An 18,759-nucleotide genomic window follows, 5' to 3' on the forward strand; every position below is an offset into this window, starting at 1 on the left:
TAATTGTCCTAATTGCCATAAAATTAAAACAAAGTATTGTCTTTTTCCTTGTTCAGGTTTATCTAGGTCTGGAGGGTTTGCTTGAATGAATGTGTGTTCAGATTCTCCTTTTCCTTCAGTCTCTTTTTCTTTGTATTGTTTAACATTGTTTAGGTAAAAGTAACACAGAGTACAGAAGGCCATGATCAACCACAGCTGATAAAAACACTGCAGAAAGGAGAATACTTTGGAGAAAAAGCTCTTATCAGGTGAATTCATGAATTTATATGCCATAGTTTAGATAAAATGCTCTATTTTTTATATAAAATCATTTAGAGTTGTTAAATTGAGCTACCAAGTTAATGGCAACAAATATTCTAATATTATATATTTTGAAGTGATTTCTTAGAATGCTTTTTATGTAGGAAGTAAGTATACTAATTTGCAGAGGAAATAATTGGAAAATCTTAAGTTTGCTAGTGAAAATGAAATTGGTGTTCTATTAAACTTTTTAGTTTCAAAAAAGTGTCTGAGAAAAGATTAAAACTAGAAAAATTACCCTTATAAACAGATTTTTATATTTCCAAAGTTTGAAATATTGCCTACTTCAGAGTTTTGACCTTTTAAAAAATTATGAAATAATTGTATATATTTTGTGTGCTTTTAAATCATCAAGTCAAAAGTAGTCTTTTCTTAAGAATTTTTATCAGCTCATTTTGCAAGTTTTAAAAACAACTTGAAATAGTACATTTGAAATTTTTAGCACAACTTTCAGTCTTGAGGTATGAGTTTATTTACTGTTGATCTAATTTGTGGAAGAAATATTTTTAAAAGTTAATTAAATGGCTTGAGGCACACTTAGCATTTCCTGGAACTCATAAAAACCTCAAGTCTGATCAAATGCATTTTCCTAAATATAAATAACTTTATAAAATATTAAGTTAAAGTTAGAGCAACACACTTTATTGGAATTGTCTATGTTTTCAAATTAATACTTGGAATTACTTAAGAAATAAGTTAAAATTTGCATATGACTAAATGCATTTGTTTCAACTGTATGATTTTGGAAAAGGAATAGTCTTCCTGTTCATTTGTCTTCTTAACCTTTGCCCATGAAACCCCAATTCTGCTGATTTGTAGATCAGGTTTTCATAAGTACAGAACAAAGAAAAAGTGTTCAGATATTACCTGAACACAAATTTGAGTCTTTAAAAATCATAAATCTCTTAGTTTTTAAAGAAAACCAACTACTAAAAATAAAGTTTTAGCTATTATGTAAATAATTTAAAAGTGGGATTTAAAGACAAACTGAATTCTTCTTTACCACTTTATAGCTAGTAATGAACTTGTTTCAATATTAGGAAAATTCTTCTTCTTTTTGTTTCTTTGTAACAGAATATACATTCATGCAATATAATAACGTAATATCATTATCCAGGACTTCAATGTCTTTGTTCTTAACACTTAAAGGTTTTCTCATACTTTCAAGCAAAACAGCTGAAGCTTGTAAGTGCACAGAACTTTGTAAATGCAGTATAGAGTCAAAATAGCTCTTGAAAGAAAAGATGTTATTCAGTTTTGCTGAGCCTGAAGTAATTTATGCTGTATGTTGTGGCTAGCCAATTATAGTGTTTTCCCATAAAAAAGCAGGGGAATTTATGTTTAATATAGACACTCAGTTCCTAAAGGTGTTTGAAAGCATTAAGCTAAAATCAACGAGAAGGAAAGTTGGAGATAAATATTTTTATATTTTTGTGCCTTTTAATGCTATCACGTTTTAGGGCCACTGACCATGATTCAGTATTCCTTATATTCTGTATATTTCCATGACTTGACATTAAATAGTCCCTGGAGTTCTTTCAGAATTTGATGTGAGAAAATAAATCTATGGAACTTACACAGTTACTATGAAAGAAATATAAGTGTATTTACATACATCTAATACTTGTAAAATGTTTGCAGAGAATATTCTCAGTCAGAATCATGATACTGACATGCAAAAGGAATACCATATGCCTTTCCTTTCTCTAAGCTCACAAATCAAATGGTTGGCCCACAGTCAAGATCATGTCTGTGTCTGTGTCTATGTTTATATCTATTTCTAGATCTGTCTGGCTCTACATCCACCATCTCTATCTCTGTCTCTACCTTTACATATACAAGTACAAACTACCTGCTCCTGTCTCAAAGGTCCATGAAACTGAAGTGCTTTCACTCATATCTTCTAACAAGGACCCTGTAAACTTGGGAGGGACAGCGAGTTATGTCAGAAGGTCTCAGAATGTGAGCTAGGTAGATAGGGGTCTTCTTTGAAATAGTAGAGATGGGCTGCCAGTGTTTTTCCTGTCCCATTACTAAGAGAAGGTAAAGGAAATATACTTTGTGTGATAACATTTTTGATGAAGTTGTCTAGGAGAGTCCCAAAGTGTACTCCAGGGTATGCTTGGTACTCCCAAGTCACCTTAAATGAATCTCAGAGCGTGGGGTGCCTTGTGGATGTACCATTTGTGTGTGTGTCTTTTAGTTTATAACTAATAGAGGGAGGAAGCTAATATAAGTAAAGGTCTCTAAAGAAGTACTTTACCTGATACCCATTGGCATTCATTAGGTAATTAAATTTGCAACCATTAGATCATATACAATTGCAAGATATCAGTTATAAGATGCACTGCTCTATTATATACTCCTAAGAAAAAGAAAATGCTGCTAATTACACTATATTTTACCAATTTTAAGACATGCTATGATGAAAAATATACACTTTGAAATGAAAGTATTTTAGTATTTAATTAATTGGGTGATATGGCACTGAAATTACTTTTTTATTTTATTAATGATTGGTTTATCTTATGCTAATTACTTGACTGTTTTTCCAATACATTTCTCTGATCAGTTAATTTCAGTTTTGCCTTCTTGTTAATGAATACTTCTCCTTTGGTCAGAGGAGAGCTATTTTAGTTGGACTTTCACAAAGCTCAGAATGAGATTCCATTAACATTTGTTGTCACTTATTCTTCTCTGTTCCCAGTGCAATTATCTTCTTCTCCTCTGAATTCCTTATGTACATAACCTCTGTTGGGGCGTATTTCAAATCTTTTTTGGGAGATATAAATTATGATGTATAAAAGCAGTTTTGGGGAGGTTTAAGTGATGGTTGTGTTTTCCTACAAAGTTAGTACATTCCCTAATAAAAGTGGATGTTTAATTTCTAATTATAGTGAAAATTGAATTTCCTATTTTTGTTTGCAGTGATGATGTCAGGTCAGCTAACATTATTGCTGAAGAAAATGATGTTGCATGCCTGGTTATAGATCGAGAGTGAGTATACTGATGTTGGAGGAGGCAGGCCACTGCCACCTTTGAAGACTTGGCCTTCTGTTACTCCAAGGCCGATCTGTTTTCTCATTCATCACCACTTGGAAATACTGGCCGATCTCAGCTGCAAGTACATTCTATTAAAATTCATGGGAAGGAACAGGGCCTTCTGATCTGAATTGGTCTGTGGCAGGGGCAGATGCTGGCAGGCTAAATATTTTGTGTGCAGAGTTTGTACATAAATATCAGCAATAGACTGATTTAAATTCTGCATCTTCTAGGGAAATAAGTTTATTAGTTCACTTATGGATTTCTTCTATACAATATAGTGAACAATTATAAAATTTATTTCTAAAATGCCTTTAGTAGTCAAAAATGTTTTGAACAAAACCTCTCTCAAAGCATAAAATATTTATTAGTTACATATTTTTCCAGAGTCACTTTAATTGAACGTTTGTGGTAATTTATAAGTGATGTGTGTCAATATTAATCTCTAACTGTCTTAGGTTATTCTTCAAAATAAGTCTCATTTTATATCCATCACTCATTTTAAATCATGTTTGAATCTGCCCCATTGGGTTTCTCATTAATCAATTCAATATTTATTGGTTATCTACTTGACAAAATGAAGGAAATTCAGTGATACCAAAGGCAGGCCACTGTCAGAAAAGTCATAGTGTAGTCAAAGAAATAGAGCATACTCATAGGAAATATTAACAAAAATTATAAAATGACAACAGATATCACAAGGTAGTATATAGTTGACTGCTAAATAAATACAACATTCATTGAACATAGATTCTAGAGATATAGAGCTGGAAAAAAATTTTAGAGCATTTAAAAATATATTTTTATTATGGAGAAATTTAAACAGACCAAAAAATAGACAGAATGGTATCATGAACCCATAATGCAAGTTAAACAATGATCAATTGATGCCTTATCTATACCCCTTTACCACTTTCTGCTATCTCCACACTATTTTTAAGCAAATTCCCAACATAAAATTATTTTATCTATACATTTTAGTTGCATTTCTAAAAGCTAAGTATTATATGTAATGCATGACCACAATAATGCTAACATGCCTGAAATGTTAATAATAATTCTTAATATCACTTAGAGTTGTTTTAATTCTCTCCTCTACAGATACAAAATGAGTCCCAGGTAGGTTAAATAATTTCCCCAACAGTGCTCCCTGTGTTGGAGCCGTCCCTGTCTGGGCTTCCTAACTCATTTCCCCATGCTTTCCACCATGCCAGTTGGCTCCCAAGCATGTGTTCAAAAAGAAGAGCAATCAGTATGCAGTAAAGTGGTTAAGGTTTTATTTTAATTTTTCGGTGTGGAAAAGGGATTTAAAGTATTAATAGGACTTTTCTAGGCAAAGAGGAAATGTCGAGGTCCCCCTAGGTGAAATAAAACCCTCAAGCAAAAGCGTAGGACTAGAAAAGTGCCAATTGTGTTCAGATAAAGGTAATCTTTGGATGCCAACTCTCAAATGGAAAATATATTGGTACAGTGTTGTATCAATAATGCATTGTCTTGTATACATGTTCCTTAAAATATGTGCAAGCACTGAGTGGCATTAGCTGTGTGGTAAAATATTATAAATGGATGCAAAATGCTAGGACTAAAAATAGGATAGAAAGGAGGAACTCATTTCCTTTTTCTTCATTGTAATCACATACACCACGTATTTATAAAATATCTCATGTATTCATAATCCATAAAGATATAATAATTTTACATGGCTTAAAAGTTACTTGCTAGTTTATAATTTTAAAATGTTTAGTTCACATATGTGTAATTTAGAGTCTGCAAAATACAAAATATTGCATTAGGCACAATGAGACATAAAAATTATGTAAATTTTTTCTGTGGGTGGGACAAACTGATTATCAACTATAACTAGGTTTACTTACATCTTGGATTTACTGAGACAGTTCAGATTACACCAGCATATTTAATATTGACACATCAAGTCACTCTGAAATATATTCCAGCTTGGATGATAAATTATATGATCATCCTAGCTATGACTTATAGACTAGAATAAGATCCCACGATAATGCGCTCATAGCAGCCTTTATACGCTTGTCATATTATAACACTTTGATTGCTTTATTTAACATCTGTCTCCCCACGCTTCTGTAAGCTTCATGAATACAGAAACATGTAACTTGTTCACTGCGGTTGCAGTGCCAGCCTTTGACATAGTCCTTGGCATATGGGAAGTGCTCACCAGATGGTGGCTGAATACAGGGCACCATCCTTGCAATGAAATATAGTGCCTGAAAGCCAATGGCTTTTTATTTCTTCTTTCTTAATTCATGATTTTAACAAATGCTTACAAGAAGGAGAGTTAAAGTTTGAGTTATATTTCCTATTTTTAAAAGTGATAAAATATGAAATAACCCTGCTGTATGGCAAGAGCTCTAAACAAATGGGAAATGCTATTTGTCACATCTCTATCATTGACCATTGGTACAAATTTCAAAAAAAGCTAATTAGTTATTGCTCAGACTATAGCATCTGAATTAATGTAAGCTATATGAATATCACAGCAACAATGTTGTAGCTGTTTAAACTTGACTTTAGGATTAGTTAGTGGAGAATTTCTAGAGACCTATAGCACCTGTCTCACCTCTATTTAAAAAATAAAATTTGTTTACAGCAATACTGCAGTTAGTTTAATAGCCAGCAAAATAATGCTGAAGTATAGAATAAATAAAAGTAAAACAAAGTAAGAGTGTTTCCTTTTTAACAGAAAATTTCAACTATTGGAAATTAGAAAATTCATAACCATCCTGTTTTATGTCTCACTACTCTTCAGTCAACAAAGGTCAGCCCATAGAACAGGCTAGAAAAGAGTAGAGAATAGATCTGGAGGGGAAAAGGAAAAATACTCTGCACAGTATGTAATATGTGCTTAATAAAGTAAATATAGATTGGTTGTCAAGTAAATGGGTAGAGGCAGTAAGTTGAGACAGCACAATACTGAGGTGGCTCTGGCTTATTAGTTTTAGGTATTTTGAGGTAAACTCACTCTTTTCATTCTACTGTGTACCAGGTACTTAAAATGTTACAAAGATGATTAAAGCATGGTCTTTACTTTTAAGAAGGATACTATTTTGTAGTAGGGAAAAGAAGTACCCTAATAATTACAAGTCAAGATAGATTGTTGGAGATAGAAGCAGGGAAGCATTGGAAGTAATCAAGAAAGTTGGCCTTTCACTGGTGGGGAAAGGGATTATTTTTTCTCAAGGGCATAGGACTGTGTTAGAATTCCCAATGATCATGGACTGGAGACCGAGAGATTAGATCAGGCCCATGAGGAACCTGTGATCCAGGAAGGGTGAGAAAGGTAATGAGATGTTGGCTAATCCTCAGAGAACTACTAAAGTAAGGTAAAATGATTTAGATTTAATTATGAAGGAATGTGAAATGGAGAGAGTTATCTTGAGACAAGAGATAAATTTTATTCTCGATTTAAAAGATATATAGCTTAACTTAATTAAGCAAAGTTAAAAGAATCTGCAACCCCTGTAACCTGTTGATTCGGTAAACACGTCATGTAAGGCTGTTCCCTTCCCACTATCTTCTTAAAAAAATTGTTGTTAAACCTTAAATACAAGGCAGAAAACTATAAAAAATGTTTTCTGTTCTCATTAATAGCCGCTTTGCTTTTATAAACTCAAAGGATCAATTTATATGGCTTTTAATAACCATTCTACATATTACATCCACTTTAATATCTCATAAATTATTTAAAAATGATTTATAAAGTCATAAATAACCAGCTAGTGTTTTATGAGCTTAGAAGAATGTCAAGTTGCCTTGGTAACTATCAGCACGGAGCATTTTATTTTATTCTATCTATTTAGAACATTCAACCAAACTGTTGGTACATTTGAAGAGCTGCAAAAATACCTTGAAGGATATGTGGCAAACCTGAACCGTGATGATGAAAAAAGACATGCAAAGTAAGTGGAGGAATGTTTTCCTGAGCTGGAACTGACTTCTGGCAGCCAATAAAGAAGGGGACAGAGGGTGTGACTTGCTGTGTGGTAACTTTTAATGTGCCTTCACTAGAAAATTCTGGAGAGTTCTTTTTAATTGTTCTTCCACAAAGACACCACCACTTCCACTACCATGGATATTATCTAAGTCTATTATAAATAGTCTGCTCCTTTATTTTGGGTGATGAGTAGGAACGTTAGGGAGAAATGTTCTAATCCAGGGACTTACAAAAGGGATATTTTATGTTGCCTGGTGACTTAGCTCAAAAAGACATTAATATTTGATTAGAGGTAAAGAGCAGGGTTATAGTTAGAATTTTTTCAAAATGTAAAGAAACTATTGCCCAGGGATATGTGGAGGAGGGGGTTGGGTAGGTCTCTAAATGTAGTGATAGTGATTCATTTTTTTTATGTACTAGAAAACTCTACTTTGTTAAATGAAAATTATTTGAAAATTGTTTGCTGAAACATTTTTTTAGAGTGAATGCTTAAGCATATGTTCACTAGATAATGCTATCAAAGCCATATAGTCAAAATTCTTAGAAAACTTAAATTTGAATTCAATTAGAAGATTCAATCAGTACTTCACATATGTTTTTGCAATTTTTATGCTGAAGGCCTTTTGTGGTAATAATTTATGAATATGTAACCCGGAGCAGTAAACCTTATTGAAGGAGAAAAAAATGGGTATTTCCAAACAACAATACTTAGACATAAAGTAAGAAATGTACTTTTCATATTTCACAAAGCAGTTATTTTGGTTCAGCCATGCAAAGCTTCAAGATCTGATAAAACTAGCAAAATGTTGGAAAGATTGTCAGTGTGGCATTCTCCTGTACATGCAGCAAAGGAAGTGGCCGCCTTGCTTTATTCCTTTTCATTGACTGCTTTTCACGGTGGTTTTTTAACAGCTTTTTTGAGGTATATATATATTTAATTTAAAAAAAATTTCCACACTGAGAAGAAACTTAAGAGGTACATTTTAAATACCACAAACTATACCCATTTTACCTCTCATTGATTCAATTTGGCATTTGTCTGTTCCCTGGTGTATGTGTATGTGTATGTGTATGTGTATGTGTATGTGTATGTGTATATATGTGTGAGTTTTATGTTTATATGTTCTATTGTTTTCTCCCTGCATGGGACTGAATCTGATCCATAGAAGTTGAGATAGCCTTTGTGGCAACTATAAATCGTAGTTACAGCAGAAATCAGACTGTCGTAGGAGTGAAATTTATGTATGGCATGACACCTTTTGATTATGGGTGTGTGTGTGTGTAAAGTTTCACTTCTCTTGTACAGGCGGTCCATGTCTAACTGGAAGCTGTCCAAAGCACTCTCTCTGGAAATGATTCAGCTGAAGGAGAAGGTGGCCAGATTTTCCTCATCATCCCCATTCCAGAACCTTGAGATTATTGCAACACTGGGCGTTGGTGGGTTCGGAAGAGTTGAGCTTGTAAGGGGTTTACGTTTCAAGCATCTGAGAGAAGCCTTTTGACTTTTTTTTTTGTTTTATATTCCAGCATATCTTGGAGGAATATATGAATTGTTACTGCTATCTTAAATGTTGCTTTGAACCAAAATTGAGAAAGTAAACTTTTCACTCTGTAAATTGTATAGTAGCAGGTCTGTGCTAGTAAGTAACTTGTAATAATCAACTGCTAGTTCAAGCTTACATCACATCTTTTGTGAATTTTCTTCTCAATAATTATCAATGTACCAAGTAAGCGCTTCCAAAAGGAAACATAAAATAATGTATTTTCTAACAGCAAATGTGTGTCTATATACATTCATGACACTTTTAGTCTCTATACACTAAAAAAAAAGAAGAATGTGTCAAGTGAAAATGCCATAGAAATGAAATATTCAATGTTATAGTTACATTCTTTAAACAACTCCAGTACCATGTCTCTATTTCACTTTCATTATCTTATTTTTGGGTTGCTCAAAATTTCATATTGTGAGAAAAGACAAGAAGATGAATGCAAGGGAATATTTGAAGAGCAGCCTTCTGTAGTGTTGATCAGGATATCTTGGAACTTATAGCCTGATTTCAGTTGTGCCTTCCACATCACCCCCTCCCTGAGCTATCAGCTTCCAAGGAGTAGCAAAAGTGGTACTGTCAGAACAAGTTTTCTAAGGAAACTGTGGAATAGAGATCTGTGGCCTTACTGGGTACAGATGGCTCTGAGGCCTTGGCAATTACCAAGTCCTTCTTTGCCCATCAGATTTTTAAGGATTCACCATAACTTATCTTCTGGGAACTCTGCTGACTCGCTGGTCTGCTGGCTGGCCTTGGGCATGAGCAGATTTGAAATGTTGTCAGGAAAGTCTGGACAGTACACTTCACACCCAGTGCTTACTTCATCTCTGATGGGGGTGGGGACAAATGGTTCTTTAGGATACATAATGTGTGTAATGTCTCTTTTGCCTTATGGAGAGACAAAGATAATACCTGTCTGCAGTGGTATTTTTCATCAAAGTTTGTGGCAAAAGGATTCCATTAACAAAGCTGAGATCTGTTTTCCAATAATAATTGAAGCAGTAAATTCACCATTGATTTGAAAGTCATGGGCAGCACTAACGGCAAACATGAGCAAAATATGGAGTGCAGCCATTTCTGCACAATCTAGTTAATTGTCTAGCGTAGCCTGCTTATGGAGTTTTAAATCTATCAAAAAGTTATTTTAAAATATTTATTTCCTTTTAAGAAAATAATTGTTTGTGCATCTAGAGTAGTACTGTTTAATAGAACTGTGCTGAGGGAAGTCCCATATCTGTGCTATTCAATAGGGTAGCCACTAATTAGATGTGACTGTTGAGCTTTTGAGATGTGGCTAGTATAACTCAGGAACTGAATTTTTAATTTTATTTGATTTAAATTTAAATAACCACATGTGATTTGCAGTTATCATATTGGATGGTACAGATATAGAGCTTGATTTCATATATCTTGCTTTAGGCTGGGTGCAGTGGCTCATGCTTATAATCCCAGCACTTTGGGAAGCCAAGGTGGAAGGATTGCTTGGGCTCAGGAGTTTGAGACTAGCCTGAGCAACATAGTGAGGCCCCACCTTTATAAAAAATACAAAAATTAGCTGGGTGTGGTGGTTTACACTTGTAGTCCCAGCTACTCAGGAGGCTGAGATGGGAGGATAGATTGATCTCAGGAGGTCAAGGCTGCAATGAGCCCTGATTGCACCACTGCACTCTGGGCAACAGAGTAAGACCCTGTCTTAAAATAATAATAATAATAATAATAATAATAATAATATGTCTTGCTTTGAAAGCAAAGGGAATAATAAGAAAAAAATGGCAATTCTGGTCAAAGTTTTTATGTCACGCAATTAAAAATAGAATGGCTATCTAAATATTAAGTCTAACAGAATTTTATTTTACTTTAATACAAAAATTTTAGGGCCACATCCTAGACAGATGAACTATTCTAGAAATTATGATGAAAGGGAAGTGTGTACACTTGAATGAAAGTTCTCAAAGGGATAAGTGGTTAACGGCTTCCATACTAATTAAACATGAAACAGTTTTAACTCTCATCAATTAGCATATTTTATATAGATATAAGTTAATTTTGAGGTATCTTTCCATTTTTTACATAGGTTAAAGTAAAAAATGAGAATGTCGCTTTTGCTATGAAGTGTATAAGGAAGAAGCACATAGTTGACACCAAGCAGCAGGAGCATGTCTACTCAGAGAAGAGGATCTTAGAGGAGCTGTGCTCTCCATTCATTGTGAAGTAAGTGAGCACTTGGCTTCCAAGGACTTAGGATTTTCAGGCTCTTTATTTATTTATTGAAATTATTTTTATTTTTATTTTTATTTTTAATTTTTGTGGGTACATAATAGGCATATATATTTATGGGACGCATGAAATGTTTTGATACAGGCATGCAATGCATAGTAATTACAGCATGGAAAATTGGGTATCCATCCCCTTGAGCATTTATCCTTTGTGTTACAAACAATCCGCTTATACTATTTTAGTTATTTTACAATGTCCAATTAAACTGTTATTGACTGTGATCTCCCTGTTGTGCTATCAGTTGCTAGATCTTATTCTTTTTTTCTATTTTATTTTGTCCCCATTAACCATCTCCCCTTCCTGCATGTCTCCCCACTACATTTTCCAGGCTCTGGTAACCACCGCTCTATTCTCTATCTCCATGAATTCAATTGCTTTGATTTTTAGATCCCACAAATAAGTGAGAACATGTGATGCTTGTCTTTTTATGTCTGGGTTATTTCACTTAACATAACTACCTCCAGGGCCATCCATGTTGTTGCAAATGACAGAATCTCATTTTTTTTTGTATGGTTGAGTAGTACTTGGCTCTTCTTTTAAACTTTCCATGCAAGAGGACAGAAAGAAGAGGAGGAGGAGGCCCCACTCTGGATTCTCCATCCAAATCACAGCAACAGTACTAAAAATGTTAGAAGTTTGAAATCTGGGGTCAGATGTTTTCCAGTTGTTTTTATTCTTGAGTAAACATCACGAAAGTGTGTGTGTATATACATGTGTTTGAGTATGTATATATATGAATATAAAATTATTGAGGAATAGTTTGAACTGGTTATTTTATTCAGACTTAATGCAAAACTGGGGACTAGGGAAGCAAGGATATGTATAAAACTCCTCAGATAGCATCCTGATCTTGAATTTCTGCAGGAGGCAGCATTTGGGCACATGTGGGAAGCCAAGGGGGAATGTGCCCTGGTACTAGTAGTACCTAGGTACCGAAACAGTCATCTCCCAATAGTTATTCTTTCTGTAGCTCTCACAAGAGTTTGCAGAAGAAATGTTAATTATTATAGGCCACAGCTCTCTATCCTTGTGAATTCAGGGGTAGTGGTGTAAGCCAGTTTATGCTTTCATGTATGTCATAATGCCCCAGAGTGTAGTTTTAGTGATTTCTGGGTAAAGTGTCCCTGTAATGACTAAAATTTATGATTTTTGTTCAAATGCTTTAAAAGACTCTTCCTGCCTATCCATCTTTCCAGACTCATTTTTTTCCCCAAGATCAACAAAGAAGTTTGAACCCAGGCGGTGCTGCCAATAGAAAGTCATTCGATTACTTTTATATTAATTATGTTCCCAGAATGGATGCCCTTTTAAAATTAGTATTTTATTAACAAACTCTGATGAGCAGCTTCAGGGCATGGATTAGATTGCATTCATTGTCTTATTTTCAACTCTTTCGAAAGTGCCTGGCGTGTAGTCAGGCAATAAAATGAAGAATAAATATTAATGACAACATTTATTGAGAAATTAACATATACCAGGTGCTGTTCTAAGCTATATCTCTATGTATAGATAATCAACACATTTATCTCACTGGCCAATTAGAATAAAATGGATATATATATATTTTTCAATGAATACGTATCAATAATATACATAATAATATGTAATCCATATAGAGTAAAATGAATATATATGTTCATTGAGAATCAATGAGAAAACAGAGGTTGCATAGCTAATAAATGTCTGATCTGGATTTAAGGCTTGGCATTTTGGTTCAGAGCCCACCCTTTGAACCATTTTACCTGACTGCTGCTTCTATCTGTATATGATATGGCTGCTGTACTGTCTACTTTGGTCTCGGTGTGGTGCTAGGGAGAAAAGGGTGTCTCTTGAGGATTAAGACCCCAAAACTGCTTTTACACAATGTTGAAATATGATGCCCTGCCTAGGTTCCGCTTTGGAACTGAGGCTCCCATTCACCCAGCTTCTAGGAGTGTGGTTGTCAGCTGAGGACTCTAGCTCAGTTCCTCTCTGGGCATTGGTTTATGTTTTTATTTGGTGAAGAGAACCACCTTGCCTAAGATCATATTCTCTCTTCGGGGACATGCATCCAACAACTGCAGAGCCCCTTGAAGCTGAGGCTTTTGTCGACACTAAGACATAGCCCAATTCTACTTCCTTCCTCCCCCACAGGTGTTGTTTCCAGTTGCACTCCCCACTAATCTGACTGCTTGCAAATCTCAGTCTCAGAGTCTATTTCCAGGGGAATCCAACGTCAATTAACCAACTAGGGGAGTTAAGACATTGACATGAATTACTACTATGCAGGGCAAATCTTAAAGGTGACATATGCAGGGGTCTCTGAGTTTTTGGAAAAAGGAGAGGACATATTTGGTAAGTGGGATAATGAGCTGTTTTGTTAAAAAGATGGCCTTGAAGGTTGGCCCTGAAGAATGGATAAAATTTTTACAGTGAAACTGAGATTAAGAAGTTCAGTCTGTGGTTAGAGAAAGGCCAATCTAAGTAAAGAGATCCACAGGAGCAGAAGCAAGGCAGTAGGGAAATCAAAGAGGATTTGGCAAGAAGCCCAGTGTAGTTGTGGGGTATTTATATGGAGATGAGGATCATTGTTCGTAATGTTACGATGACAGTTCTAAGCAATTTAAACAGGTTTTTAAACTAGATTTCTAATAATAATCATGTTTTTATCTGTCTTCACAGATTATATCGTACTTTCAAGGACAATAAGTATGTATACATGCTTCTGGAGGCCTGCTTAGGTGGGGAGCTATGGAGTATATTAAGGGACAGGTAATGAAAAACTTTGTGTACTCACATCTGGTCTAAGGGATGCTATATTTATAATCATTAAAAAAGGCATAGAGGAAATCATTAGGAAATTATTATAAGAAAATATCTCTTGATAAAATAGAGTAGTAATAGTGATATTTTCTTAGCTAATGCTACAATAGTGCTGTAACACCACAGAAGGTAGTTGTTGTCATCTCTGTTTTAGGAATTAAAGAATCCCAGACTAGAGAGGAGGTGAACTATCCCAGGTTACATGACTAGTATAAAGCAGAGTCAGGGTAAAAACCCAGATGTTTCTGATTCCAAATCTCCTAGCAGAAGCAGTGTGATAAACAAAAGATGGGGTACGGAGTGGGTAGTGGGTAAGCCCTCACTGAGGGCAGAGCAAGATGCCTACAAAAATTCAGTTTAACACAAAGGGGTGATTTTCACACAATTAAAGTCACAGATATTTACTAAGCACCACCTATGTAAAAGGCTCCATAGTGCATGGTGGGGGTCAGGAGGAGACGCTCTAGACAGTGTGGATTTTTGTAACCAAAAGAGTAAAAGGTAGAAACTTTGCCTCCGACAAGTTTAGAGTTTCCTTGGGAGATATGTATACAGTTCTAAAACATTTCATTTTTTAGTGAGAAAACTAAGTGGTGACAAAGAAGTTGGAAATTTGTAGTTAAATGCCAAATAGTGTTGTAGATGGTGAGCTCCGAGGAGGGGAGAGAGAGAGAATGTGATGATAGAGGAAGGATTTGAATTAAACTCTAAACATGACCCAAATTTGGAAAGGCAGAGAGGCAGGGAAACTGCTTTAAGACAAAGCAGGGAAGTTGGGGTAGTATTGTGTCTCTTTGTAGATGGTGAACAGAAGAATTTGGGTAGAAGATAAGGGCAACAGTAGACATGAGAACGTAGGTTGGCATTAGATTGTGGAGGCTGATGCAAGGTCACATATTTACAGTCAGACCTGTGCCAGTGTTTTTCAAAGATGGTCACACATTGCATTCACTGGAAAGCTTTTACAAAGTAAAAATGCTGTGCCCTAATGCCAGAGGTTATGATTCATTTAATCTGGGATGGGGTCCAATAAATGATTTTTTAAATGCTTCTCAGACAATTTTAATGTGCATTTATGGTTGAGAATCACTGACTTAGGCAAGGAAAGAACATTGAGCATCTGAGTAGAAGATGAACGTGTTGTGTCAGGAACTTTTTTTGGACAGATTTGAATGGGGAGAACCTGGAAGGGTTCTTTCATGATATCTGCAAATGCATTCGCCTCTTCTATCTTTGCTTCAGTAGGCAAATTTGTTGAGAAAATCTAAATCATTTTAGGAAAGGGAGTTACTGCTACCTGTTAGGCACTGTGCTTAATCCTGAAAATGCTTTTAAGTAAGTATCAAACCTTTTTTACTGATAAGGATTCTGAGCCTCAGAACAGTTAAACAATTTTCTCAAGGATATAGTGAGTGAAAGAAACAGGAGTCAAACCCAGTTTCTGTCACTCCAAAGCCATGTTCCTCTGTGAGATCATGTGGCAAGTCACCACTGCATTAAAAATAATTCAGTCTGTAAAACTACACACAGTGCTGACAGAGGGGACTCTAATAAAAGATCAAGGGGCCCCAAACAGAAAAGACTTATGGTCCCATTTCTACCAGGGTTACTCTGACGTGCTATGCAAACAGGAAATGAAAATAATCACTTGAGTCATTTTTAAGTCAAGCAATAAGTTGCAAAAGTCTGGTTCAAGCTCTCCACTATAGTTGCAGCTTCTTCAGAGCTCGTGTTGGGAGTTTAAAGAAAGTCTTAGTTTTTGGATTTTTCTCTTTTACATGTTCATATATGATTACCAAAAATCATATATGATTACCAAAAATCATATATGTTGTTGTTGATATTTTAATTTTAGTGAAGTAGTTCTTGTTTGTATCACATATCTCCCTGAATTGCCTTATGATCTACAAACAGCTTAATTCATGGGTAGTATAAAATACATTTTATTGTTGATACCCTGCAAAATATTTATATTGCATAAACCTCTGCCAATCCAGTAATTGATTTGACACCTAGAACAGCACCAAAGATGTGCATCCAGAGTATTAAGAGGGAAAATGATTTCGTTGCAGAGGCAGCTTTGATGAACCCACCTCCAAATTCTGCGTTGCTTGTGTGACAGAAGCATTTGATTACCTGCATCGACTAGGTATTATCTACAGAGACTTAAAACCAGAAAACTTAATTCTAGATGCTGAGGGTTACCTTAAATTGGTAAGACAACTTTTCTCACTTACAGTCTCATATGAGATATTTCCCCTGGCAAAAGTTGTGTTATAGTTGCAATTTTCTTTTTAATTTTGGTGCAGCTGTTATTGTCTCTTTGGGGGTATGGCCTTTGACATTTCCTGACAATACAGGGAGCAGTGTTATGAGTATATTCTTTTTGACCTAAGGATTTCATGTTTAACCATATTCACGACTCCTACAGAAGGTTCACATCATAGAATGCCTTTAAAATTGGATTTTGTCACTGTTGTTAATTTTTAATAATTTTAACTATTTTTAAAATGGATCCTTGCTATACATAGGGAGTGATATAAGGAGTAAGAAAAGAAGACAATATGATTTCCACCCCAAGATATCCACTGTGTATATATAAAGAGAAGATAAACATAGAGACGTTAGTAGTTTTCTTGAAATCTTTCGAGATGATTATAATGGGGCCCCAGGGTTTAACATCACAACCCTGGAGTACAGGCTTCTTGAGGGCAGAGACTTTCCTGGCTTGCCATCTTTGTAATCTTCTGATCCCTAATATGAACTCCTTTGCATGTCACACTAAAGAAAAAACTACTACCAGTCACATAAACTGCTTTCAGTGAGAAACTGTAATAGATTGGACAGTCATAACTGAGGAGAAAGCAAGGCACTTTGGACCTTGGGAGGGAACCCCATTAGAATGGGGAACCCAGGCTTTTACCTGAGTCCATTTTTACTTCAAGGACGTTAGACCATCTCTGAACTTAACATTTACAAAGATTAAAAGTTTCTCACTTCAGAACTTTCATAAAAAGAAATAAAGATAGCTACAATTTAATGGGCAGTTACTATGTTTAAAGCTACTATGCTAAACATTTTACAATTAACCTATTTAACAATCTATAAGATAGGTTAGATAGGTTTCATCACCCACATGTTATAGTTGTAGAATTCAGCCTTATGAATTAAATTTATTATGTGTAAATGCTAAGATATTTTTCTCGGTGGTAAAGAGTAAAATAAAAGCCCTTTCATGTGAAATCTGGCTAAATTCCAAGAAACACTTTTAATCATTCAAGCTTTATTTTATCCATGAAAGATAGCTTTGAGAACTGGTGAGGTACTAACACAAGACCCCAATCACTTCTGTTCTTCACAATTCCTTCATTGGTTATGCCTCCTACGTCTCTTTACAGAAACTCTTTGGAGTATTGTAAAAGTAAAGCCAACATGAGGAACGCAGACAATTCAGTAGCTCCATCTCTTTTTTCTCATTACTGATTTTTCTTAAAAAGCTGTTTTTTAAAAAACATATTTCACATGTATAGGCATAGAGCTCAATAAATAACTGCTGTTATGCATTCTGCTAATTCACTTACCAATCAGCTAAACAAAGAGTAAGAACTATAGCCTTCAGTGATTAAAAAGTGAATATTAAATATTTCAATTTCTAGCTATGCATTAAACGATATATCTTGAAATCCTCTCACTACAAAATGTCTACTGGATGAAACATAAAAAGCAGCATTAAATATATGGCTGAGTTTATAAGACAACATGAGAATTCCTCTGGGGTTTGAAACCAAACTTGAGCAGCAATATCTGGTGGAAATCACACATTGAAGCTGCCATCTTACGTGCACCTAGCAATCCTAGGTGGTCTAGAGGTTTGATTTTAGTAGCCGTGCCCTCTGGGAACAGGAGACCAAGCTTTGGACCTATGTAGTGTGGGTAGGTGAATCAGAGAACATTGCATGAAACCAGGAATCACATAGATTAAACTCTTAGAGAAATAGGAAACAAGAAATAAATATCAAATTTGTCATGACAGCTTACATGCAAAGAAACATGCTTTTCTCATTATTGGCTCTTGGTAGAGGAATAGAAACCTATCCCTAAGAGTTCTTGGCCACAGGTTGGTCTTAGTGGAGGTTGGGTGCCCAGTCTTCAAGGATGGAAAAATCTAAGCAAGAATTTAAATGAAATGGATCTATGTTGGTGGCATGCCCAAGTTCCCAAGAATTAATGTATATTCTTTCTGGAAGAATATACTCTTAACTCAGTACACAAAGAACTACTGGATCTAAAGTTCTAGGGAACATAAGCCAACATTAAAAAACACAAATGTATGAGGAAAAAAGCTACTATAGGCATTAGTTTTCAGAAACAAAAAGAGCAGAAGCAGACATATAAATGCCTCATTTATTGGAGTAATCAGATATAGACTATACAGTAAATACATCTAATATGTTTTAAAACTAAGAGAGGGATAAAAAATGAGCAAGGATCAGAAACTTGAAAAAGATCTAACAGGTATGGAAGGAAACTAACAAAGCATCTAACAAGAAATTAAGAGTGTAATGATTGAAATTATATATGCAATGAAAGCTTTCATTAATGGTGGAGTAGCTTGCATTGGACTACCCTCTTGATAAGATTAATCATAACTGAAGGCATTGAAAATAAACAAAGAGTAGATATTCAAGCTTTGTAAAAAGGAAACCATGCTGGGTGAGATCCACATTAAAACAGCTGTTATACAGCTGTTCACTTCAGGACATTCTTCAGTGTATAAGGAATGGGGAATAAACCTTTAGTTAAAATTGTACCTCATGGTAA

The 18,759-nt window shown here is 35.0% G+C and overlaps 1 protein-coding gene across 6 annotated transcripts in view; it reads left to right on the forward strand.

Annotated features, from left to right (window-relative positions):
* PRKG2 (protein kinase cGMP-dependent 2) overlaps positions 1-18,759 on the forward strand; it is a 122,568-nt gene that overhangs the window by 61,282 nt on the left and 42,527 nt on the right. For 2 of the 6 annotated variants that reach the window (XM_005554953.5, XM_005554954.5), the window contains exons 8-14: positions 154-248; positions 3,229-3,297; positions 7,179-7,277; positions 8,619-8,772; positions 10,934-11,070; positions 13,798-13,887; positions 16,011-16,152. In XM_005554953.5, coding sequence (XP_005555010.1) covers positions 154-248; positions 3,229-3,297; positions 7,179-7,277; positions 8,619-8,772; positions 10,934-11,070; positions 13,798-13,887; positions 16,011-16,152 — 786 coding nt within the window. Of the gene's footprint in view, positions 1-153; positions 249-3,228; positions 3,298-7,178; positions 7,278-8,618; positions 8,773-10,933; positions 11,071-13,797; positions 13,888-16,010; positions 16,153-18,759 lie in introns of those variants that run through there. The other 4 variants (XM_065545059.2, XM_015450373.4, XR_012435315.1 and 1 more) reach the window with 3 other exon arrangements.

Source organism: Macaca fascicularis, chromosome 5 (genome assembly GCF_037993035.2).
Source record: "Macaca fascicularis isolate 582-1 chromosome 5, T2T-MFA8v1.1".
Classification (NCBI taxonomy): domain Eukaryota; kingdom Metazoa; phylum Chordata; class Mammalia; order Primates; family Cercopithecidae; genus Macaca; species Macaca fascicularis.